The sequence below is a fragment of the Hemibagrus wyckioides genome, linkage group LG18, assembly GCF_019097595.1.
Source record: "Hemibagrus wyckioides isolate EC202008001 linkage group LG18, SWU_Hwy_1.0, whole genome shotgun sequence".
NCBI lineage: Eukaryota > Metazoa > Chordata > Actinopteri > Siluriformes > Bagridae > Hemibagrus > Hemibagrus wyckioides.
The window spans coordinates 14,069,187-14,094,954 of record NC_080727.1 but is presented as its reverse complement, the minus strand read 5'-3'; the positions used below and the strand labels follow the sequence as shown (position 1 = coordinate 14,094,954).

The 25,768-nt window shown below is 39.7% G+C and overlaps 2 protein-coding genes across 5 annotated transcripts; one reads left to right on the top strand and one right to left on the bottom strand.

Annotated features, from left to right (window-relative positions):
• The first annotated feature begins 1,219 nt into the window (after positions 1–1,219).
• Positions 1,220–6,502, top strand: birc2 (baculoviral IAP repeat containing 2). Of its 3 annotated transcripts, none has more exons than XM_058416116.1 (9): positions 1,221–1,357; positions 2,804–4,449; positions 4,535–4,634; positions 4,723–4,801; positions 4,894–4,936; positions 5,070–5,312; positions 5,405–5,659; positions 5,956–5,997; positions 6,172–6,502. In XM_058416116.1, exons 2-9 carry the CDS (start codon positions 3,468–3,470, stop codon positions 6,363–6,365), a joined length of 1,938 nt encoding a protein of 645 aa, XP_058272099.1. In that variant the 5' UTR covers positions 1,221–1,357; positions 2,804–3,467; the 3' UTR covers positions 6,366–6,502. The 3 variants fall into 3 exon arrangements, with proteins under 3 accessions (XP_058272101.1, XP_058272099.1, XP_058272100.1); XM_058416117.1 differs by lacking the exon at positions 1,221–1,357 and adding an exon at positions 1,665–1,763; XM_058416118.1 differs by lacking the exon at positions 5,956–5,997 and having other exon boundaries at positions 1,220–1,357.
• A 7-nt stretch (positions 6,503–6,509) lies between these two features.
• polq (polymerase (DNA directed), theta) lies at positions 6,510–24,721 on the bottom strand. 2 transcript variants are annotated; one of them, XM_058416114.1, is made up of 32 exons: positions 24,305–24,721; positions 23,588–23,699; positions 22,864–23,497; positions 20,922–21,104; positions 19,840–19,970; positions 19,506–19,662; positions 19,307–19,415; positions 18,248–18,452; positions 18,010–18,151; positions 17,557–17,703; positions 16,707–16,919; positions 16,447–16,589; positions 15,860–16,040; positions 15,633–15,775; positions 14,672–14,865; positions 14,069–14,193; positions 13,718–13,961; positions 11,032–13,469; positions 10,764–10,904; positions 10,470–10,672; positions 9,752–9,992; positions 9,458–9,651; positions 9,202–9,336; positions 8,729–8,903; positions 8,503–8,629; positions 8,302–8,420; positions 8,031–8,215; positions 7,792–7,903; positions 7,580–7,704; positions 7,352–7,493; positions 7,165–7,271; positions 6,510–6,853 (listed from the first exon to the last, which is right to left on the bottom strand). In XM_058416114.1, exons 1-32 carry the CDS (start codon positions 24,361–24,363, stop codon positions 6,740–6,742), a joined length of 7,680 nt encoding a protein of 2,559 aa, XP_058272097.1. In that variant the 5' UTR covers positions 24,364–24,721; the 3' UTR covers positions 6,510–6,739. The 2 variants fall into 2 exon arrangements, with proteins under 2 accessions (XP_058272097.1, XP_058272098.1); XM_058416115.1 differs by having other exon boundaries at positions 10,470–10,669.
• Positions 24,722–25,768: the final 1,047 nt, after the last annotated feature.

Here is a 25,768-nt window from a genome sequence, read left to right as displayed (position 1 = left end):
GATGACCCTCGACTCATCTTCTCCTTCCCTCCCATACCACAGCTTTTGCTCAGATCTCAGCATAAATGATGGTTTATGAACCCGAAACTACTGAAATATGGGGCATTCCAGGTGATTCATCCCAAGGTCAGGGTCTTGTGATATCCCTACACAACTCTCTGATCTCCCTTTCAGCCACTGCTTGCAACCTTATGGTAACCATGGACAATCCAATCGACTGTCCATTTCCTTGCATATTTAATCTCAAGAATCAAAAACAATGGCTTGGTTTTACTGTATTTCCAGTTATGTATATGATGTTTAGCTATATATATATATATAGATAGATAGATAGATAGATAGATAGATAGATAGATAGATAGATAGATAGATAGAAAAATCATAATATATCATTTTCTAATTCCAAAGAAAAAGTCCCATAAATATTGTCAATTCAATTAATCTACACAAATTACTTTACATGAGAGCAATCCCAAAATATCTCATCAGATTTATTACAAACTGAACAATTCGAATTAATATCCATTTTTGAATTTAACAACAAAATAATTTTTTTTTTTTTTTAAATAATTGCTTTTACTCTGTTTACCCAATCAGTTCTTGTTTAGCAGAATTTCATGAACTACTGCAACGTCAGTGGAAACGGAACTTTTGGTACAAACCACGTAGTATGCGGTGGGTTTCCTTTAACGAAGAAACGAAAATGCAAAACGGTATGCAAATAGCTTGGAAAAAATCGTTTTAATCATGTAAGCAATGGAAACAGCAGCAGTGGTCATTTCGTTTTTGTTTGTTTGTTTTATCCAATTGCTCCGAATCATTTTAATCCCGTTTACATTCGTCCATCAACATAGTTGATATAAAAGTGCACACGTCTACAAAAAAGAAAAATAATAAAAAATGTAGTGAGAAATGTCTACCTCGATCCTCTTCCTCATTCGAATTCACTTGAAGAAGAAAAAAAAAAAAACCCCAACAGAAAATAATCCGGAAAATCTTTGTGTGTGAATGGGAAAGGCGACTACGTGTATGTGTTTACAAGATATGCCAATTATGGAGAATCAAAATGTCATTAAAAAAAAACAAAAAAAAACAAAACCGTGTTATAATTTTTTTGCAGTGTATTTTTTGCGTATATTTAAAATAAACGATCAAAGAATAAACAAACTAAGTTTAAATCATACGTAACCAGTACACGCTCATTGGGTGAATTCGCTGGAAAGTACCTGACTCTTCCTTCCCAGTAATCATATACAAGTTACACAACGTTCCATGTACGCCACATCCGCAGCAGCACGCAGATACGGAGGACCTGCTGACTAACCCAGCCTTCTGGATTAAGTTCAAATAAGTTACGGTAAGTTAAATTTTATTTCTGCTTGCAGTTAAATTATATTTAGTATCCTTTCTGCATTCATAAAGCACATTAAGCGATGTTAATGACGTAATTCTAAAATAATAATAATAATATAAACCTAAACTTTAGCGCTAGAGAGCTTTTACTCTATAATACTGTTCTGAGGCGTTTCAACGAACCAAACGTGATTTAAAAAAAAAAAAAAAACCATCTACAAAAATCTCTTTCTAGAAAAATAGTAATTAAATAATACCTGTAGTATACATCTATGTCTATACATAATTGGCATAGCATTGCCTTTACGTGACATTAGGGAGTATTTCGGCTGGCGTCAGGAGCCATTTTGAGAACAAGAAACACCAATAACCTCGAAGCGTCGTCTGTCTTCAGTTGTAGACCTTATGTGGTGAGTCTAACTCTGACTCTTTTAAACAGTCTTTGTTCGATGAATATTAGCCAGTGGGATTTTGTTGTTGTTGTTTTTTGTTGGTTTCTTTTTCAGTATCGTTGTTTTTACTCGTTGTATTCTCTCAATACGGATACAGAGAAACCAGCTCCAAAATGGAGACTGACAGATTCGGCTGTGTCTGAGCTCAGATGGCGAAATTTGTGGTCTTTCTCACACACACACACACACACAAAAAAAAGAAAGAAATGAAGGCAATGCTTTTAAGGGGATGTATAGGGCTGAGTTAGACGTTTTTGGTTGAAAGCTTTAATAAATGTAAGAGCCAGTAAAACACCTCGGTAATTTGAATAGATACCGGGAAGTTCTTTGTCATTGTAAGGAAGTGAGCGGTTTACACAATGCCAAATAGGGTCACTATGGCGTTCCATTGTTTGTTTAAACTAGATGTCCTACACAGATTTTAACTGTATAATGAATTACTATCTAGATATACTTAATATCTAGCTAGGTGGGGTAAGTCAAACATACAAGCCTATTATTATAGCTATACCAGGCTTTTTTTAAATGGTGTATTGTGTTGGACCAATCAGAACACTAATTGAAGGACCACGACCAATCAGAACGCTAATTGAAGGACCAGGACCAATCAGAACGCTATTTGAAGAACCACTCAGAACACCAAAGCAAAACTTCCTCTGTATAAAACATTTTGTTCTTAAGACACAGCCCCATGACTAACACATGCTTGCTGAGTAATAAGGGCAGGAGGCTTACACATACTGTTCATCCACATGCAATCATCTTTGTCTTATGCGTCAGTAAAAAGGCCGATACTGACACAGGTTTTCATTTCAACCAAGTGGAAGCAACAACTGAGTCTACTGAAAGGCAAGATCAGTTGATGACATCTGATTCCGCTGGTTAAAAATGAAAATCTGCACCCACACTGGCCCTTTGTGTAGAATACTGGACACCTTTGTGTAGTCAGTGCAATTAGAAAGTGGAACATCAAATGACATTTTTGTTTTTATCCCCAGGTAACTGCACTGCTGAGGCAAAGGGATTTCTCCTACCAAATCAGATTTCTGCCTCTCAAAGGAACATAATTTAATTTCATAATTATCTTAAACCTTCACACATGGATATGTAAATCCAACCATAAGGGATGTCCTCAGGGAGAAGGGCTTTCTTTACCGCATCCAGGAAGTCTGTTACTGTAGGGTTTGTCATTAACACATGATGTCTTGTTTAAAGTTTCGATCGTGTCTGGGGTGGTTTATTGAATTTGTTAATGATCCTGGGTGAAGGCAGATAGACTTGGTCACTCAGTTCAGTTTTCACATAACACTCGCTCAGTTCAGTTTTCTGTTTTAACAGAACTCACATTTTTTGCTTGTGGGTGGATTTGAGTTCACGTTTAGACGTCATGAGCAGCAATGTTTTTGCATCGATTTGGTATTTTGGCTCATTATTGGTGGAACACTGGTGTTGGAGTTTGGTTTGGTGTGATTCAGGTTTGACTTTACGGAAAGTTGGTATCAGTTGTGTTATGACAGTCAGAAATTCCTTTTCAGTCAAGGGAAAAGAAGTTGTTCAGCTCATGACTAGTCCACTAGTCTTGTGATCAGAAAGTTACAGTAGGGGTTTTATTGTTATGTCATCATTGCTCAGTTGTTCTCCTAAGTTCAGTGCTTACCTCACATGTATAGTCACCAGTGTGTACATAAGACCCTGGTTGTGCTGAATAAAGCCCTTCTCCCTGAGGGCATCCCTATTTTTCTCTCCATAATGGAAATCTTACAAAATAGTGCTTTCCTTAGAGGTCTGTGTCGTACGAGTGCACCAGCAGACCTACAATATGATAATACAAGTGAACTGTTTCGCATATCGACCTTTGCAAAGTTCCCCTCCTCAGCACCAGTGACCGAGAGAAGCCTTGCCCGTGCCGGGTTTTTCTACACTGGCCTAGGTGACAGAGTCCAGTGTTTCCGCTGCAACATCACCATTGACAACTGGCAGTCTGGAGAATGTCCAGCCGAGAGGCACAAGCAAATGTCCCCCAACTGCACTTTCATTCAGAGCTTGCCTTCCACTGCCAATCTCCTGTCCTCCTCCCATTCAGCCTTTTCACCTCTCCGCAATGCTACTATCCTGCAACTAAACCTTCCTGCAGTCACTTCAGCTTCAGGCCCAACAGATGAGCAAGCTGGGTATCTAAACATGAGCAACCTTGCCCCCTCCAGCCCTCTGTCATCTCGTGGTGTGGAAGACATGTCCCATCAGAGGCCATCCGCTTGCCACAATCCCAGTATGCGACGTGAGCAGGACCGCTTAGACAGCTTTCAAAACTGGACGCTTGCTACAATCACCCCTGCCGAGCTTGCCAAGGCTGGTTTCTATTATCTCAGCCAAGGAGACAGAGTGGCTTGCTTCAGCTGTGGTGGGCATCTGAGCAACTGGGAGCCTGGAGATAGGGCTTTATCTGAGCACCAGAGGCATTACCCTAACTGCCGCTTTGTGAGAGGCGACCGAGCTGATAACATCCCAATATCTGGTGGTTTGGCCAATGTGTCCAACCCAGCAATGCAGCAGTGTGAAGAAAGGCTGCTTACATTTGTTAACTGGCCTGCAAGAATACCTGTCCGCCCAGACCAGCTAGCTAAGGCTGGTTTTTACTACGTTGGTGAGTACAGTAGAGCTTTCATTCATTTTCGTTTGTCTTTTGTATTTGTTCAGCATGAGATCTAAGGAACATTGCTTGTTTGTAGGCCGCAATGATGATGTAAAGTGCTTCTGTTGTGACGGAGGACTCAGATGTTGGGAATCAGGAGACGATCCCTGGGTTGAACATGCCAAATGGTTTCCAAGGTAAAGTGATTTTTGTCTCTCAATGTCTCTTTCTATTCAGTTTTTTGTGGTTCAAACTCTCTCTTATTAAATCACTTTCTGGTTCTAGATGCGAGTATCTTTTGCAAGAAAAGGGGCAAGAGTTTGTTCATCAGATCCAAGCCAGATTTCCAAGATTGTTTGAACAGGTATGTCACGGCAAAGAAATCTGTATACTGTATGCTTCATAACATTTTATTACCACAGGAGATTCATCTTAATCTTAATTTTATCCCCATAGCTGCTGAACAATGGAGACTCAAGAGAATTTGTTGATCCACCTGGTAAGTAAAGAATATGAAGAATTCCATGCTGTTGTAGAAAATGAATTGGCACCTGGATTGAGAATTCAGTAGCACCGTGGTTTAAACGAGTGGTACTTGTGTCTGATTATTTTCTGTTCATTTGTATTCGTAGTTGTACATTTGGGTCCAGGAGAAGAGCGCTCAGAAGATGCTATAATGATGAACACACCTGTGGTGAAAGCAGCCTTAGAAATGGGCTTTGACCGCAGTTTAGTGAAGCAGACTGTCCAAAGCAAAATTCTCACTAGTGGAGAGAACTATAAAACCGTCCAGGAACTGGTGTCTGACCTGCTGAGTGCTGAGGATGAAAAAAGAGAGGAGGAACGAGAAATGTTTGCAGAGGCAATGGCGTCAGGTGTGTCTTCACCGTCATGCAGGTTCATTTGCCAGTGCAAATCCAGTGTGGTGAATGTCAGTGTGTAACTTTTTTTCCTTTTTTGTTTGTAGATGGATTTACATTTTTGAAGAAGCACCATGCTGCCCTGACACAGCGTTTGAAAAGCGTCCAGAGCCTAATGGATCATCTGTTGGAGGAGAACGTCATTTCACAGAAGGAGTATGACACGATACGCAACTGCACATCAGTCAAGCAGCAGACGGGTCAGCTCATCGACTTGGTCTTGTCAAAGGGGAATGCGGCAGCAGAGGTGTTCCGCAACTGGATCAAAAAGAATGATGTGTACCTCTTAAGAGAGCTAATGGGTATTTAACCTTTTATATCATTTTTTTTTTAGTTATATTTTTTGTCTGTAAATTGAGTGTTCAGTGTGTTTGTGTCTGTAAAACCTGTTACAGTTGACATGTTATAGTGGGTAGGAACACACAAAGGGGATACCCCTTAAAAAAAAAAAAAAAAAAAAAAAAAAAAGGTGATGCCCAAAGGACACTGTAGATTTTTTTATTTATTTTTTTAAAGTATGCAGGGAGAATTCCAAAAAAACGTACACCACAGCATATTACTGACAATCCATTTTATGTTCTTTTCGCTGCAATTTCAGCCCAGACAAATGAAGCTGTATCACCGAGTCAAGATCTTTCAGGTATCCTCAAATATGAGAGTTTTTGCTTTTGTTTTTAGTCTTTTGGGGATTTTTTTTTGTTTAGTTTGTAGCTTTTTCACTAAGGGAATCAGATACAGATCCCACCCTGAAAGACTGCGTAATATTGGAAACTCTTTATTAAAGTAATATGTTCTGGGGTTTTTTTTTCTACAGACTTGCCAATGGAGGAACAGCTGCGAAGACTTCAAGAAGAACGGACATGTAAAGTATGCATGGATAAAGAGGTCAACATTGTCTTTATACCATGTGGGCACCTGGTGGTGTGTAAAGAGTGTGCACCTTCATTACGCAAGTGCCCCATATGTAGAGGCTTGGTAAAAGGCACTGTACGCACATTCCTATCTTAACTGTGCAAAGTTCTTATCTCTGCAAAGTGCTTTAGATACATTCTGTTTGAAGTATAATTGCATAATATTGTAGTTCTCAAAGACTCGCATCAGAAAGGCAAGTGTTGGTGACGTCTTTATTAAACAGTCATTTGAAATTGGTCTTATTTTGGTTTTTATTTACAGGATTAAAAATTCATGTTTAGAATACAGTACCTGTACATGCAATCCATGATTAGTCGTTCTTTAAAAATTCAAGGATGGTTTAAGATGGTTGTTTAATGCCAGGCATGAGGAAAGTGCATTTGAGTTATTTAAAGACTTTACATTCACTTATCACAGAATTGGTTTTGTTAAGCAGCACATTTGGAAGAAGAAATACATAGTAATAGATATTATATATCCAACTCCTGAAGGTTTCCCCAGCTTGGGCCCACTTTAACCTTCACGCAAAGCTTCACATACAGTTTCACAGCAGCTTCCATTTCCCGTTTCACAATTTGTGCAACCTGATGAAAAGGAGATATAAAATAAAATAAAAAAACAAAACACCAGACCATTATTTAATGTTTTTAAAACTTATTTCCTCCCAATTTTGATCATCTGCCAGGTCTTTCATTAGTTAGGCTTTTCACTCTCACGTAAGTGCCTTCGTATGTATACGAGCCCTAAGGCACCCAAGATTGACGGGTGAAAGAATAATGCCGTCCCTTCTTCCTCAGAGTTTTTGGGCAGTTATATTCTCTTGTGACTTCCAGACACTGGCTTCATCAATCCCTGTAAGGTTTTGAGGTTTAATATTTTAAATAAGTCTACACACCTGGATGATATCCTCCTCTGCCGCCTCATAGATGAGTTCGTCATGTAGCTGAAGTATAAAGAAGGCTCCTCGAAAAGATCTGGACCGAGACCTGCCCCTTCCTCTGTCTAATAAATTAACAAAATCATAAGTCATGAATATCCTGATGGCAGAATGATCACCTTCACTTTAAGACAGGAGGATTTACCTGTCCCACTGGGGTAATGCTGATGTGATAGCAGCACTTCAGGAAAAGTCTCCTCCAGTCTGCGTTGGATATTGATAGTAGCCAGTTTGACGATATCTGCTGCAGAGCCCTGGACTGTTGTGTTCACTGCCTGTCGCTCTGCCTGAAGAATGGGGGGGGGGGTCAACTTGGGAAGAACAGTTTTATTTGTTTGTTTTACTTTCCATCAAATCTAATAAAGAACCTTACATGAGACTTAATGTAAATGTTTGACTCCTTGATTCCTGGCAGAAACCGCTTCCTGCCAAGTAACGTCTTCACAAAGCCATTTTTACTGCAGTTCTTTACGGTTTCACGAAGAAACGCCTGTATGCCTTTGAGGAAGAATAAAGTAAAGAATGACAAGACCGAATTATAAAACAAGAAGGTGTAACAAATCTGAGAACTGCTCTGGAATGTACCTGTGTATCTGGACTTAAATGTCTCAATGTAACAGGCAGCATCGTTTTCATCGATACCCATTTGTTCTCCTAATGACTTTGCTCCCATGCCATAGATTATTCCATAACAAATCTGTAGGAACAGAAGCACAACTTCCTAATTTCAATTTAAGAATCAATTTTGACCAGCATTATGACCAACCTAAATTGAACGTAATCGGAGTTTCCTGCAACTTCCCTGGGGCACAGCAGTGTCTCACCTGTTTAGCTTGTTGTCTCATACAATCATCAACTGACTCCAGATCCACCATCTTCCATTCTGCAGCAATGCTTTTGAAAACATCTTCGCCACTGTTGAGGACCTGAAGAAGCCGCCTGTCACGGGACAAGTGAGCCAAGATACGGAGTTCCAGCTGGGAGTAGTCTGCAGCCAAAATTAATCCTCCTATTAAAACAAGGAGCATAATGATTAATCAAGGCTACTAAAACCTTTTATACTCATCTATCCATCCAAAAAAAGTAGTTCTTTACCTGAGAAAGGAACAAAAGCATGCCTCATGCTGACAGAAAAAGCCATCCCCTTCTCTGGGGACCCGTCTGAATCTTTGATCAGCGACACCAACTGATGGCGTGTCCGGGATATTTTAGCCCTTTGGAAAAACATGAAATGCCTGAGTAAATAGAAAAACATGATGCATTATTTTTGCATTTTCGGTTGCCACTTGCACAGACCTTGTCTTGTTTGAGATAATGGCCATATTATTTTGTGATGGTTGGCTTTCTCCAATAAGAGTTGGCATTTGGATTTCAAAGTCTTTTGGTACATTCTGGATATTGGGTTCTGTAAAGCTCACCCTCCCTATATGAGGCACAGAGGGACAAAATAATATGTTGAAACGAGCAGATACAAGAGAGAAAGCATATTATCTATGAATCTTCCTTGTCTATGAAGCTTCACCTGTTGCTGTGTGAGACTGAGATACTGGGTAAATTCTGTCCATCGCTAGTGTAGGGTGCCAACACTTTTCTCTTTGTAGTGGAAAAACCACTTTGGTCATGGCATTCGTTATCCTTCTCCACTCTAGAATGATTCCTGGAAGTTGATGCAATGGCTTGAGTTTTTCTAGCACATCCTATTACAATGAAAAGTAAGTATATGTCATGGTTTGGAAATGACTTCACTGAATGAAATTATGTAGAAATTTCTTCTCATTCTGTGCACAAAAATGGTCAAATGACATAAGAACAACAAAAGATCAGTTTCTAAATGAGGTGAAAATTCTTTGGTAACATCTGTGCTTTTTTTATCACTTCCTCCAGCCTCTTTCATATCCTTATTAAAAAATAATGATAGAAACTTTTGTAAATGATACGTTTTATAGGAAAGACCAGCCAGGAAAAGGTTAGACTGAATAAACAAGTGACAAATACCTTCGTTGTGCTAAACTGTTTGGAAAGTTTGACATGTGCACCTACTCCTCCTCGTCTGGTGTAGCCCAGGGTTTTTTTATTCTTCAGAGAATTTAAATCACCATTTGGAGGTAGCTTCAGTTCCAGGAATAAGACCTACACAACAGATCCGTTCATAAAGGGGGAAATAAAAAAAACGTAAAGATTCCATGGTCATTTCAGACACCAAACAATCCATGGACAGTTTTTTATAAGGTTTGTCTGGATTGAAACAGACCTCAGCAACATCCTCTGGACTGGTCAAAGAGAAGCTGTGACCAGCTAATTGATAGGCTTTGTTTTCCAGGTCAGTGAGTTTAGCCTGCATCACATGTTTCTGAGCTTCGCATTCAGTGACGCTAAACCCAATACCATTCAGCTCCAAGAGAGCCAAGCAGTACTGAGTGGGCATCTCTACTCGCTGGAATACATCTGACAATCAAAAAAAACAAACACATACAGCAAGCAATTCAGTAACTATTATACAGCAGCTATTATAAATGTAATGCGACACAAAATCTGTGATAAGCACCTAAGAAACCTTCTTCTTCCATGAGCACATTGAGGTGTGCCATGGCTCTGAAGATGAGAACAGACTCGATTGCTGCTCTGTATCGACCGGAATGACCCGAGTCTCCATATATTCCCAGACTTTCCACACCTTGTCCCGTCCTAATTCCTTCCAACAAGGGCAGGTCGTGCGGAGTAAAGTTTGTCACCATGTTGTGAAGGGTGCGTTCCTTGGAGCCAGGATCCAGAAGCCAGCAAGCAACCTAACATTAACAAACAACTCATTTCAGAGGATTTACAGGTAATTTCCTTTCATAGTTTTCCCAAGATAAAATAAAAAAATACTTTGGGGTGTGCTGTTAAAAAATGAATGATGCAGTTTTCTAAGACTGACTTTTATTTATCTTCTTGCGTCTCTTTTTTCCCTCTCTTGAATTTATTAAGAAACCAAAACAGAAATTATGCTAACGTTGAAGTATGCAAAGTGCTGACCACAGACACTCCTTCCGTAAATAATTTGTAATATTAGTCTTAGGTTTAAGACTACTGAGCTATACAAGTCTCTGTGAATGACTGATTGCTAAGTAGAATGACCGCATTAACTGTTTTTATCAGAGGCCGAAAAGTGGTATTTGTGCCCGTTTTTTTGTGTCCATGTAGAGCTGCTGTTATAGAAAATATAATCATTGTATCATTTGTAAGGCACATAGATGATAGGATTGATTTGTTGGGTTCCTCACCTTTGGATCCTCAAATACGCCTCTTATTGAAAGTCCACATGCCAGGACGAGAGTCTTATACACCTGAATATAGTCATACGTAACGGTCACACCCTCAGCACCAGAAGTGGACCTTGTGACACAGGTCTGAATGTTCTTCATCCTCTCTTCCACTGCCAGATTTTCATCAAGTGGAGGTGGTGCTAAGCTTGCACTTATATCTGCTGGAAAATATCAGGGTTTTTTTTTTTTTTTTAAAGTGTTATTGGGAGTACGGTAAGGTTGAGCATTTAAAGTGAAACATGCATTTCATACCTGTGTCTGCTAGTTCCTGTTGTAGTGATATATAATAGGCATCCTTTCCTCCCCAGCATATAGATAAGCCAGTTACAACTAGGTTCTCGTGTCCTTTCATGGCAAAGCCATCTTTTCTTTTGGTCCTCATTGGTGTGGTTGCTTTAAACATAAAACATTAAGCTAAGTTCCTGTGTTACTAAAGAAACAGTAAAAAAAAACATCTGGATTGTCACCTAAAAAACCCCCCAGCATACCATGCCCAATTTTAACAACATACACAAATTACCTTTTTTAAATTTGCTCCCTATAACCAATTCAGGCTGCGCTGTGCCATCTTTCCTCTCACAGGCAACAGCTAGAGAAAATCTTTTCTTTGTTTTCCACTCCTTAACAAACGTTTCAAAAAGTCTTTTATCACTTGCCACGTCAATAATAGAGAAGGATTCTGGACTGCTAAAGGCGGAGGCATCCTGTGAAAGCTGCAGTGAAAAGCCCTCGTCGGTCAGGGACGTCTCTGATTGTGACTTGGCCTTCAGTTCCACACAAAGTTGCCGATTGTCCTCGAGGCCAGAATTTGGAGATGGAGACTTTATGTGAGTTTGGTGATTAAGAGGAGACTGTACAACCGAAGTTGTCATTTTGACTCGTGGCGTGACGGGCTCACATACGGGTGTGGGAGGTATAAGATCATAGTTCACCGAATTTCGTTTTACTATATGCAAATCCTCCGAACCTTTTTGATTTGCATGCTCAGGCTCAGCTTCAGCAGACTCCACGGTTTGTTCTGTCACATTTGTATCTAGTTGCCCTGGAGGTTCATGGAAGGTTGAAAACTGATCAGACCACTTATCGAAAATGTCTTGCATTCCCGGGCTCAGATGATACGAAGAATCGGTGGCACTTTCTGAACGAGGCACGTTAGTTTGAGACACTTGTATCTCAGATACAACATCATCTGTGTAGCAAGGCTTATCTTTTGGTCCGGGACAGACCTTAAATCCGCTGTTCCGCTTCTCCAGATAGTGCTCTCCTATGAGTAACGAATCGCCCCATTCGGACAGGTTAAAAGAAGACTCGCCCCATTGTACTGCCTCTTGATCTTCCACCTCCACTACTACTTTGTTCTCATCGTTTAATGGCATGGTTGGTGAACGTGAACTTGTATCTGCATTTATAGCTTTGTCATTGTCAGATTCTTCAGCAAAGACTGCCTCGTCCTCCATGGCTTCCAAGATGGAGCTGTCATACAGACTATCAAAGAGAAAACTGCTGCTTCTGTTCGGACTGTTGTCTACAATGTCTTCAGGTAATTTTTTTGTTACAGTGTCTGACTTGTCCGTTTCAGCTTGGGGTTTTGGACTTAAGTGTGTTTCAGTTGTTTGGTTCGTGAAGTTCAAAAGGTTCTCCATTTGACTGTCCGTCAGGGAAATGTTGTATTTTGGTTTGGCTTTAATCGAAGGTGATTTATATGGGTTTTTCGGTTCATACCTCTTCTCTGTGAATAAATTATCATTTTCAGAATGAGAGATTTGGTGAGTCCCAACATTACTCTGTGTAGTCTTGAATTTATGATTACTTTTTGAATTGCTATTGCCATGAGGCAATTTGTCTTCTTGCAGCAACATTCGTTCGGTCTGAGTGTCAAGCTGAAAACTATCGCCAAATTCTTCTACTTCCCCAGTGTATAAATCTGGAGAATTACACTTTTCCCCTGAAATTAGTACTTCTTCAGACAAAACTCGAGACTTTACATCTGAGCTCACCAAAAAGTACATAGAAGAACTAGGACAAGGTTCTTTTAAAATCTTGGGTTTTTTCTGGTAGCTGTCTGTGTATTTCCCCTTTTTTGTTTCCTTTTCTAAAACAGCCATCCTGTTGATCTCATTTAAACTTTGATATTCATTTCTGATTCCATCAGCAGATGAAAATTGGTGCTGATTAGTTAAAGCTGATGCCTTACCAAGATGAAATGGAATAGATGATGAACAGCATGTCTGTGGCCTACTGTTATCAGGTTTAGCAGTTGACATTGGCCTATTATCTGCATCTGTTAGTAGATGGGGTTTTTCTTCTTCAGTTTCTCTGGCCTTATTATTCACCTCATTTTCTTCATTCCCCACCCGTCTGCGTTTAGATAATGGACTTGATCGAGTGGCAGATTGATCATCATTGCATGAGTTTCGATGTAAATCAGAATTGAGGTTACAGTTTGCCAGAAATACTGATGCAGAAATCTCATTAGTGTCGCAGCCATTCTGACCTATTTTGTCTTTGGCACTTATGGATTTTAGAACTTTCTGTAAAGCACTAGATTGCTGTTCAGGAGCCGTCGTGTTTTCTGCATTTACAGTCATACACTTTGAGTTTGTATGACTTTGAGCATTATCAGATGAAGGATTTTGATCAGCTGGTATATGAGGTTCTTTCCCGAGCTTCCTCAGTTTCTCAGTTCTTCCGTTAGTCTCACTGGATGAACCCTCAGCATTAGACTGTAAACTGGAATCTGTTGATTCATCAGAAGAATTTGTTATAGCTTCTGGCGAGTTGGGGTCCCACTCCACACCGAGAAGGGCCAGGTCCTGCTGGAGGAGCAGCCTGGCCTCCGACACAATCTGGTGTGCAGCCTCACTCTCCGTCAAAGCTTTTTTCCCACTGACCCAGATACAGCGCATGCTTCTGCGTTCCTGAGCCTCCTCCTCACTCTCATCCACTGCCTGCCGGGAACTATCATAATAGAAAGCATAAGCGGTTAGTTAGGTAAGTGCTCAGATCCAGTGTCCAGTCTTGAATATTTCTGTTCACAGTTAAAATCAATAAATGTGCTTCTCTCATTATGAATGCAGCTTGCTGTTTAAATATTGTTTTCAAAACCAAAAGTACAAGTTTAGTAAAATCCCTCATGGCTGTCAGTTTAACATTTAGTCATTTGGTCACCAATACCTTTCCTCTGTAAGATCAATGATCCAAGTTACCTTTTAAAAGGAACGGCTTTCCTCAAAGCTTTCTCCACATCAGGAACGTTTGCACGTGCAACCTCAGCCACGGTAACCAACCCAGCACTGTAGAGTGCTCGTGCTCTCTGGGCATTCAGCAAAGAAATACGCACCAGATCACACAGCTCTCGCTGCACTCCGAAGCTCAGACGACTTTGGAACTGAGCCAGAAGGAGCTCGAGGTTGTGCCACCCAAGTCGATTACAGAAAACTGTAACCATACCTGCCATTCAGAATAATGTTACTTACTGCCAGAATTCCGTTCTTAAAATAGCTCTGTACAAAATACTGCACAGTTTTACATTTGGAAGTAATAAACAGAGGGGAAACCTGCGTAGGTTGAGGCAGACTGCTGAAGTGACTGCAGCTGTCCTCGGCTACAGCCGTACTTCTTCGCCACGACTCCAAGAGGTTCCTCGTTGACCAGATCAAACAATACGAGCGTGGTGAAAAAACTACAAGACAACAAAAAAAGTGACATTATTACTTTACATTTATTTTGGAAAATTTTTGTAAACTGAAAGGCAACTCCTCCCCAACATTTAGCAGTCCCTGTCTGATTGTTGTGGCCAAAAATGCTTGATTTTCCTGCAAGTTTTTGTAATTTGTAATATAACTGGCAGGGTTTTGTGGTCTTTTTTGATGAAAACCACTTGAATCAGTGAAACTGCAAGCACAGGATTCTTCTATTACCAGTAAAGACACATATGTAATTACTTTCTATGATAACTGTACTCATGTTCAATGAGGGACTGATTTGTCTTGGCTAAGAAAAAAAAAGGATTTTGTTCATGTTTTCCAAAGTAGAAATGACCAGCATACACGAATGAGCAAAATACTCATAAATTAGACATTTATTTCTATTTCTTAGTCAAATGTGAGTGTTTAACAATTTTGTTTCAAAATCCTACACTAAAATAAATGTGATATTACCGTTTGTGTATAGCCATCTGTCTTCGCTGTTTTTCTGTTTTGGCGATCAATTTCCCGCCGACAGAACGTGCCAGAAATCCCTCCTGAATTCCAACCATCTCTGCAACTCGTTTCATGGCAGAAGGCAGCTGCTCCCACAGACAGAAGAACTGGTACCAGTCTATTGTTGTCCAGTCGACGTATACTGGTGTTATCTGAGAAGCAGTCAGACATCAGTTTCTAAACCAGTTCAAAGTTTTTATTGTAAACCTGTACTAGAAATGACAAACGTTACTATTAGGCTTGTGGGTGCATCATGGATGAGCATTTTCAACTTTACATCATTACAAATCTGTTGGAAATTAGGACATCATATAAATATAATAGAGGGAACAATGTAGGATAAAATGTTTGGGGAAACCTCAGAATCTATGCTACTTAGATAATCGTAACTAATGTTAAGAAATGCCATATCTTGCTTGCTATGCATTTACACTGTCTTGTACTGTTTGTACACATTCACACACATGTAGTACTTCAGTGTTGTCTCTTGTAGTTCTGTGTTGTATGTAGCACCATGGTCCTGGAGGAACGTTGTTTCGTTTTATTGTGTACTTTACCAGATGTATATGGTTGAAATGACAATAAAAACTACTGGACCTTGACCTTGGATATGGACAGATGGGTGGATGGTATAAACAGGTGAATGATCTAACAAGTCATTACTACTAACACTGAAAGAAAAACCTGGCAGCCTATAAAATCGAAATCTCAGTCTTTAAATAACAGGGATTCATTTATTCATATGTATATTTAATTCACATTTTCTTTCTTATTGGTGGCGAGTTTGTGCACTGTTAAAGTTATGTGAGCTGTTAAGTCTTAGTCCCCTGTGTTGCTCTTGTGTTGGGGCAAATTTCCACTTAGTGATTAATAAAGTACTCGACTGTACTTTCTGCTCTTGAAAACAACTGAACTCTACCTGGTAAAGAATGTGGAGGTCATTTTCAAGAACAAAGCCTTTCATCGCTCTCTGTAGGTCGGCGAAAATCCCAAGAGCTTCTGGAGGTGACAGAGATGACGACAGTGTGGCAGAACCCAGATGAGAAGGACAATACTTCTCTTCTGCAAGAGAACAGCACAGCTGCACACACATGTTGGCATCCAAACGATGTGAAACACATCTGCGGTATCTAAACGTCTCCTCACCGTCTCCTTCCTTTTGGATATGAATAAATTCGTTATCCATCAGCCAGTCCATGCAGGCTTCGATGGCTCCTTGGCTCTGAGCTGCTCCGGGCTGATCGGACGCCATGCTGGCTGCCAGCAGCGTGCACGATGCATACATCCTCACCTCTTCTGGTGTGCTGGCAACTTCACCCACTATGATCTTAGGACAGATCAGACTAAAGAGTTAACAGTGATGCAGATGGTCATACTCTGAGCTCACCTTTTCATAACACACACTTGCACTTTCTGAATTAACAACTGTAGAGGGCAAAAGGGGCAATTGTGCAAAAAATGTGCACCCACACTAAAAATTAAGTCGACACCTCATAGGGTTGATGCTGTTGTTTCACTATGATGAGATATAACCAAGTGGAAGATATTTCTCATGCTACATATTTTTGTCTAGGGTTTAGTCTATTTTTGTCTACTCTTACAGGAATAAAGTGCTGATGTTTTTTTTGTCAAGCCACATTTATTGCACAAACTGCAAACTTCTTTAAACTGTAGTTTGCATGCATTGTAGCTAGCACATAAATGAGGGTGAAAGGTTGTATTGTTGCTGTAACCTCCAGGATGGCTCGGAGCATGCTGGTGGTGACTCCCTCTCCTTCACGCTTCACAAGGCAGCTGCTGATGGGCTTTAGAGAGCCTTGAATTAAACTCATACCCTTCATGCGTTCAGATTCCTTACACACCAGGACACTCTCACCTGAGACAAAATATACAAGGATAATCGATGATGAGAGCTCATTCGGATATAGTAAACATCTTTTGACATCTTTACATTGTTACTTTCAAAAATATATTTAAAGAAAACAGAACTCACCAACAGTGTCCACTCCTTTACGTCCTGCTCGTCCCACCATCTGTTTGTAGGTCAGTATGTCCAGCAGATGTCCATTAAACACTGGGGTTCTGATAATCACACGGCGTGCAGGCAGATTTACACCGGAGGACAAAGTGGAAGTGGCGACCAGGACCCTGATGAAGCCCTGACGGAAAGCACCCTCCAGGATGTCTCGCTCATCAAATGTCAAACCTAAATCAAAACATTTGTTCATTTATTTAATCACAATTGTTCAACCGAATTAGACACAAATCTAATTTTATTTGCTTTAAATCTACAGAAAACAGCCTGTCTATACATACTGTATAATATAAGCATACATTCCTACAAATTTGTCATCCATTCAATACGTTTCCTTAATGAATCAGTGAAGTGACTGAAAAGAGATTAGACGGACAAAGAAGGGATATGAATCAAAGGATGGAAGGAAGAATGAAAGAAAGAAAGCCCATTCATACTTGGTGAACATTAGAAAAACACTTTACATTCCTTGATATGTCAACATATAAATTTAAATAGACTGGGCCTGACAGACAGACAGACAGACAGACAGACAGAAAGATCAGGAAACAATAAACAACTTTATATGCTTTCCAATTATACAGTTTGAACTATATTGTATTAAAATTTGGAAATGTACTATTTCCATTTTTATTATATGAAAAAAAAAAAGAAAAATGCTTCTCTGCATTATTAGGACATATATATATATATATATATATATATATATAAATAAGTTTAATTAGCACTGGCAAAAACATAAACTGACACTTTCTGGACACTCCTCTATGTTCTGATGATAATGATGGTTGGTATAAACTGCAGGTACCTGCGTGGTGGAAGGCTACACCCCAGGGAACTGTGCGTTTCAGGATTTCATCAAGGCCTGCAGGCGTTCGTTTTAACTGTGCCACAACATCCTGGAGACCCTCAAGGTCCAGAGACACAGAGTGCACTCCAGATTCTGACTGCTTCTCTAAAACACAAAAAACGGGGAAATCTTCAGCACCATTCAAACTTATAGAACCACCATTTACATTCAAATGGCCTTATCTTGAATTGCTTTCAAAACATTTCTGTATGAAACCTAGTTCAACACTACCACCAATAGTCATTAGTAAAAAATAATGCTATCATTAATTTTTCCTATGTTGTTGATCAGTGAAAAGTTGCTGAACTACAAAATCAGGAGCATTAAAACATATGTAAACTACAATACATTACATCAGGGTTTTTTCCTTGTTTTTATAATAGTTCATTCAGAGCGGGTCAGTGTACACACCATGGTGATGAAGGTTGTAAAACTCCCTGGCAATGCTGTCTGCCAGCTTTTCACACCAGTTCTTCGAGGGACAGAACAACAGCGCAGCGTGACCAGCCTGCACCGTCTCAAAGCAGAGGCTCACGATGTGGTCATCATCACCCTAAATACAGAAATACACACACAAAACATACTCTTCACATTTTAAAGCTCTATACAGCAGCAATAGCGCATGTTGATTGAAGTTGTAATTCCTCACCTTAACGGGGAGAGCAGGAGTGAAAGGTCTGACAAGATTCATAGTGCCGTCGTATATCTTAGCACCTATCTTGACCCACTCCATCAGCGGCACAGGACGGTAATCTGTATGGTACAGTTCAGCGTTTAACCAGCCAGCGAGGAGATCCAAGTTTGGCAAAGTGGCACTCATTCCCACGAGCTGTACAGCACTTTTATCAGAGCACCTACAGGAGGGAAAACTTTACCAGTTACATTTTTGGGCAGCTTAAATCTGAATTATTACATGGGCTCCAACGATCCAATGCCGAACAGTAAAATATTTAAGAATGTATTTTGTATACACATCATACTTCATTTTTGTTTTGCGATTTTGGGTAGCTGTAAAATCAGTATCCATTTCTTGGACATATTTTTACCCAGATATCTCCAGTTTTACTGTTTTACTGTTACAGACTTTAAATAAAATTTAATCTTATGTATTTAAGCCCAATTTTGCAATTATGAATAGTATATTTTAAATTTTGATGAATACAACATGTTTGTGTGTTAAAAATACTACTATATATAACTAGTTATCAGGAGAGCAGTAGATAAAACTGAAATAATGTTCTACTGAGCATGAAGTGCACTACATAGGGCACAATGCAATAATGTTTGAGCACCTAGGAAGTGAGCATACTGTATGTAGTGTATTTGAGATGGCCTAACTGTATGTTTGAAGACCAAACATCTATGATAACACCAACCAAGATTATGATGAAATTATTATTAGGGATTTTCTTTGAAAACAAAACCAATGCAATGTGCACCCTCTAAGGTTTGTGTGTTATGAATGTACTGTATAGTGCTGTGCTACTCCTGATGTTTACACATGCACAGTGTAACATTATAGGCGCATTAATATTTAAATACATTCATAAAACCATACACACGAAAACCTAGGCTGAGTGACTAATTTTGGGGTGTTTTTTTGGCACACTATCAGATAAATCTGTAACTATCTGGTCCTGGATCAGGTCTTCCAGCAGCATAGTTAGAGCTAGCACCATGATATTTATTTATTAATAAAATGTCGTACTTCTCTGCTGCTTTCTTTGCAATGTACTGGATTTTAGTCAGCAAGAGCTCCAACAAATATCCACGGCCAGAGTCGCCCAGCATGTGCAGCTCATCTACCACGACAATCCCTATGAGGCAATAGGCCAAAATAAAACAGTGGAACCTTATGCATGATATCATGAATCAGATAATACATAAAGCAGTGTGCAGCAAATTACCAAGCAAATCCATTCTGTCCTCTTCAATCAGCCTGTTGATGAGTCCATTGGCTTTCTCTATTGTACACACAGCCACATCGAGTGCAGAGAAGCCACCAGCGGCTGAAGTGCTTCCCATATAGCCTTCGACTCGCACCCCTGCCTCCTGAAACACATTCTGGTAACAAGCACAAATGCAAACTCTTACACAGTATTTAATGAATTGATACTGGTGAGAAAACTGACAGCAAAAGAACATGACAATTATTCCAAAAATATAAAATCTGAATCGTCTAGATAAGTGGTTCTCGGTCTGTGAATGTGATAGTCATGCTGAACAATGGTGAGAACTAACCTGTAGATAAAACATTTTCTCTCTGGCCACAGAAACAAACGGGAGGATGAATATGGCTTTACGTCTAGTCTCCAAAACTCTTTTTAAGATTAATAACTCAGAAACCAGAGTTTTCCCAGCACTTGTTGGGGCTGAAAAGACACCAAGGTCACAATGGTGAAACAGACCAACTGCAAATGTTAAAGAACTATTTATGTGTTGTTTGCTCAACAATAAAAGCTTCATAATAAGGAAACATTCAGTGCAGAAATTGTACAATGCAACCACAGAGCTCATGAGCAATGCTGCTGGCCTTTTAGTGTAATCGTTGTGGTGTCTCATCCTAGACTATAAGATATAAGTGATATGATGAAGTAATAATCCAAAGATGATCTTACACTACTATATACATTATTAATAGTATGGAATTGACGTGAAACATCCTTTTGCCTCTTGCGAAATGGTTTCCCACCGAAACCGAAACTAGTACTGGTAAAAAGCTGTGATCAGTCTCACTCAACAGCACCACTCAGTGGCATATAGAAGCAGTTTTCATGGTTTGTGCGGTATACTATAAATCTCAATCTGTGAAAATATCTACATATTGAAATTTTGGTTGGTGTTTTTGCTTTGCTGGTTTATAGACCCAGATGAGCACCACACAATTGTTATTTGGCCACAGATCAATAAAAGCATAGAAATGAATTTAGGGAAGAATCCAGGATCCACAGACTGACTGCCTCCATGACACTATAAAGTGCGTGAAATTCACGAATATAAAAATTTCATCCTTCTGCACCGAAGCTGCAAATGGTATCATTTTACAACATGCGCCATCGTGAGTTGCTGCTGAATCATTTGAAATGTCCCATGAAAAAAAAAAAAAATTGTTTATAAATGAAAGCCTTTGACTGATTAAGCAATTTGATTAGACCAAGAAACTAAAGGAGAATGAACAGCGTGTTTACTAAAATGCATTTGTTGAATCAAATTCTTATGCATGTCCATCTCAGATTAGTGTGAAGTCTTCATCACTACATATTCTAATATTCCACTAATAAATATAATTAAAAAAAAATAAAGACAAATAAAAGTTGAATTACCCGAGTACACAAGGTTTTTTCCCTCCAACACTTTGCCCAGAGTGAGACATTCAGCCTGCCACTCAAACATCTGCTTCACACCCAGACTCTGGTACTTCTCCAGAACAGGTTTGGGCAGACCCCAGCTGGAGAGCAGCAGCTTGTCTGACTGATCAGCAGGAATTGCCATGTGGATGCTGTGCCCTGTTTTAGGATTAATATAATAATAATAATAATAATCATCATCATCATCATCAAGAAGAGGAAGAAGAAACAAAGACAAGATTGCAGACACCAGTTTAGCATCGTCCAAACATTCATACAATTATTTATCTTCATTAAGCACTTTATTTTGGTCAGGGTTGTGCTGGATTCAGAGTCTTTCCCAGGAATACACACTGGATGGGAGGTCAATCCATTCCAGGGCACCATGCATTTCCATTTCCATTCACGGCATTTGGAAGACGCCGTGATACTGGTTCACTAGATCACAGACTAATAATACCATCAGTCTAAAAATCTACATTCTACTATTTTACCTCATAAGGTAAGATAACAAGAAAAGCATAAATACAACATAAATGTATGTGTGTGGAGTGCTAGTTTAAGTACTTCAGGAAGTGGTAGGACATAATATAAAGAGAGCCAGTGACTATAGCTTCCTCCAACCTGGCGTCCAAATACATGGACATCACATTTTTGGTTGTGTGCACCATAATACTTAATTCTTTGTAACTGAAACCTGTTGTACACAAAAGAAGTGGCTTCATGTTCAAAGATAATATCTGGTTATTATATTTATTAGTTCCTCCTAAATCCAAATAGCTAGAAGAAATCTAAAATGCAAGCCAAACCAAAGCTTGGGTCTTAGGAGGATAGGGCACATCTAGGGGAAGTTCGTTCCACCACAAAGGTTTTAGATCAGAGAAGAGTCTTAATGCATGCTTTCCATGTGCCCTGGATCAGTCAGGCACTGCTGTGGGATCGGAGGGAGAGTGGTGCAATCCAGGGGGTGATAAGGAAAGTGGAAGCTGGTCTATTTTTGGCATTGTAGGAAAGCATCAGTGTTTTAAATCGTATGCAGGTGGCTATAGAAAGCCAGTGGGGGGAGTGTAGCAATGCAGGGGATAGGGAGAATTTAGGACTCAACAAGTAGCTGAGTGGCTTGTGTGGATTGAAATAGACAAATCCTTCTGATACTGTAAAAGGAGAACTGTAACCTGAGATTAAGATCAAACCAGGGATTTACCCATCATCCAAACGATCTATACATCATCACACACTAATTGCTTATATTGTTTCTAATGCACTTATCTATAAAATGTACAAAATAAAGTAAGGTGAATTTATGCATTCCAGAAGGGAAGACCATTGCTTATATGCACAACCATCATCTAAACATTTACTTTCTTCCTCAGCTTGTAGTTCCATCTCAAAACAAGCATAAACGTCAAGTTACAAAGAAGCTGGAACTGTGTATTGGAAGTGATTCAGATGGGCTCCTAAGCAGTATAACAGAAAAACGCTTGTCCTGTCATCAGGAATTGTTGCATTTAATCCCAAACAGTGCTGCCATCCATGCCCAGCTGTTCACTGAGCAACAACAGTCATGATATACTCCTTCTCTTCTGTCAATCACAGCAAAAATAACCAACAGTGGGAGTCTGTATGCTCATGCATGCAGAAGAGGGTAAATCGCGCTTTCGCAAGATGCCCTGGGAGTGAAGATTGAGACCGTTTCAATCTTTTTTTAAACTGTTTATTTAGAAACTATCTTTTAAGGTGGGCATGTGATGATTTAGACAATGCTACACTGATAGAATTCATTATTTATTAGTAAAATCTCATAGAGTCTGTGCAATAGACACCAAACATTTCTAGGAAAATTGTGTAAAAGTTACTTTTGGTCAAACTTTTTTCTTGTTTCATTGTTTTAATGGTGCTGAGTGCAAAATGACTCTACCTGCATCTGTTGGTGAGCTGCACAGAGAGCTGAGATCCAGGCCAGGTGGAGGAGTGAGGATGGAGACGGACAGATTCCCATGTTTCGGCTTCTGTCGCTGGAAACCAGATCTTTTTTTGGCAGCAGCCATGCGTGTTGGACTAAACAATATGTAATCCTTCGAACGGTTCATAGATCCATTCAAGCCAGTTGCAGACGTCTCTTTTCTGAATTTTAACTTTGGCTTGTTCTCTGAGGTTTTTTTGTGTGGTGAACGGTTTTCTGTGTCCTGCTCAAATTTTGACTCGTGATCACGCCTTCCTGTGCTGCTGCTGCTCTTTGTTTCGCTGAACAGCAACCTTTGAGCCAGGTCCTTCAAGTCCTTTGCTTTTTTGCCATGTATATTAGTTCTTCCATTTTCCATTAAGGGCGTTGATAGCCCTGGATCTGAAGGCGTAATATTTTCTGCACTTTGCCCTTGTAATTCATGATGACCAGTTTCACTGATCTCAGAAAGGTGAGCTCTTTTCTCTGGTATGTTAGGCGTCTTCACAGGCATACTACATGTTCCTTTGGACAATTTAGACTCTTGTATATTCTCTGCATCAGTCAATGATGCTGAATCCACAGGCATCAACTGTTTCTTCTCATTTTGCTGAAATTAGATTTTTTTTTTTAGATCCAAACGGTAAGATGAAACAGTAGCACATTTGTATCTGAGCTGCATGAAAGCATTTACACGTACCATAGTAGTAGTGCTATTACAGCTTCCCCTATTCTGCATTCCATGGTAGGAAGGCTTAGCACAATGGGAACGGCTTGACCGTCTAGTCGTTCGTTTTTCATCCACAGGCAATCTAACAGAAATAAATAATCTCTCTGATGAAGGCATAAAACACTTGCGGGCGTGATGTTATAGGAAAATAAACAACAGCACGATGTTAAGATGCAGAGTTATCGTTACTAGAAGTACACCACATCCTGAAGTGTTTATTATTCATCTTATGCCACAATGTTTTAATTTAAATTAGACGTTATACTGTTTACAGTGACCCTCAATGTTGTGCAACATCCACAAAATAATTGAAATCCTGTTACTTATGCCATAGCAGCTGTCTAATAAGACAGAAAACATACTGGAGACTCTTTCCATATAAACGATTAGACATTTCATACATCACTGAATGGGATTACTCCAAATATCAACTCACTTAAGCAATGGACACTTGAAAGTAATACATCTGCTGGAAAGTACAAGAATGGAAAAGGCTATGATTTTAATAAAATGTCAAAATATTATTGCACACATTTAAATAATATTCATGAAATACTGAATAAGGGGGTCTGTGACAGCTAAAAGGGTCTCAGCCTACATGAAGCTTGAGAAGCCTGGCTTTAAAGTGATCAGAACAATCAGAAAGCATTTAGAAGTAAAATATTAGATACAGGTTGTTTTTCTTACCCATTTTTCTTTGTTATAGGATGTTGTCCAAGGTAGAAAGTCCTTGATGAACAATTCATCACACACAGACTGCCAGTTAAAATCTTACAAGCTTCTTCAGTGACCGAGAAAAGCCAGATGTGTTTGAGATCAGAACAATATTTTTCTTAATTCCGCATTTCCAGATGTTTGCGAGATCGGAATATAGTCAGCTAATCATCCCGTATCACAATCATATTCCTTTTTAGACAAGCTATTTGCGAATGACTAAATATTAAACGTTATTTACAAGGTCTTAACATTTAGCTGGCCGTGTTTGTGTAAAAATAAAACCGCTAGTTTTAACACATCAACCGCAAATAAAATAAAAACAAACAAACAAAAAAATTTCTTAAAAAGACCGCGGTGTTTCACCGTGTTTGTCCGGGTTGGTACACACACGATCTGGGTGAAAGGTTCCGGAATCAGGTCTCGTACAGTTGCAGGGCAAAAATGCTAGAATTCTAACAAAACAGTACAGAATGCAATATTGTATATAGTGCAATATTGCCAGGAAAACAGTGAGAATAAAAGGAAGGAAACAAAAAAGGGAGAAATCCCATTTACATATTTATGACAAATATACACTGATCAGGCATAACATTATGACCACTGAGAGGCGAGGTGAATAAGATCTCCTCATCGTGGCACCTGTTAGTGGGTGGGATATATTAGGCAGCAAGTGAACATTTTGTCCTCAAAGGTGATGTGTTAGAAGCAGGAAAAATGGACAAGAGTAAGGATTTGAGCGAGTTTAACAAAGGGCCGAAGAAGTTGCTGAAGAACTTAATGCTGGTTCTGATAGAAAGGTGTCAGAATACGGTATGGGGCTGCATAGCTGCAGACCAGTCAGAGTGCCCATGCTGACCCCTGTGCACCCCCCAAAAGCGCCAACAATGGGCACATGAGCATCAGAAATGGACCACGGTACAATGGATGAAGGTGGCCTGGTCTGATGAATCATGTTTTCTTTTACATCATGTGAATGGCCGGGTGTGTGTGCGTGGCTAACCTGGGGGATACATGGCACCAGAATGCACTGTGGGGAGAAGGCAAGCTGGCGGAGGCAGTGTCCTGCGTTGGGCAATGTTCTGCTGGAAAACCTTGGTTTGATGAGCACAACAACGAGTTTGAGGCTCCAGATTCCCCAGATCTCAATCCAATCAAGCATCTGTGGGATGTGCTGGACAAACAAGTCCAATCCCTGGAGGCCCCACCTGGCAACTTACAGGATTTAAACGATCTGCTGCTAACATCTTGGTGTCAGGTACCACAGCACACCTTTAGGGATCTAGTGGGGTCCATGCCTCAACGGGTCAGGGCTGTTTTGGCAGCAAAAGGGGGACTACCACAATATTAGGCAGGTGGTCATGATGTTATGACTGATTAGTGTATATAACATTATATAACAAACATATATAACAAGGCTTTGTGTTTAGATTTATT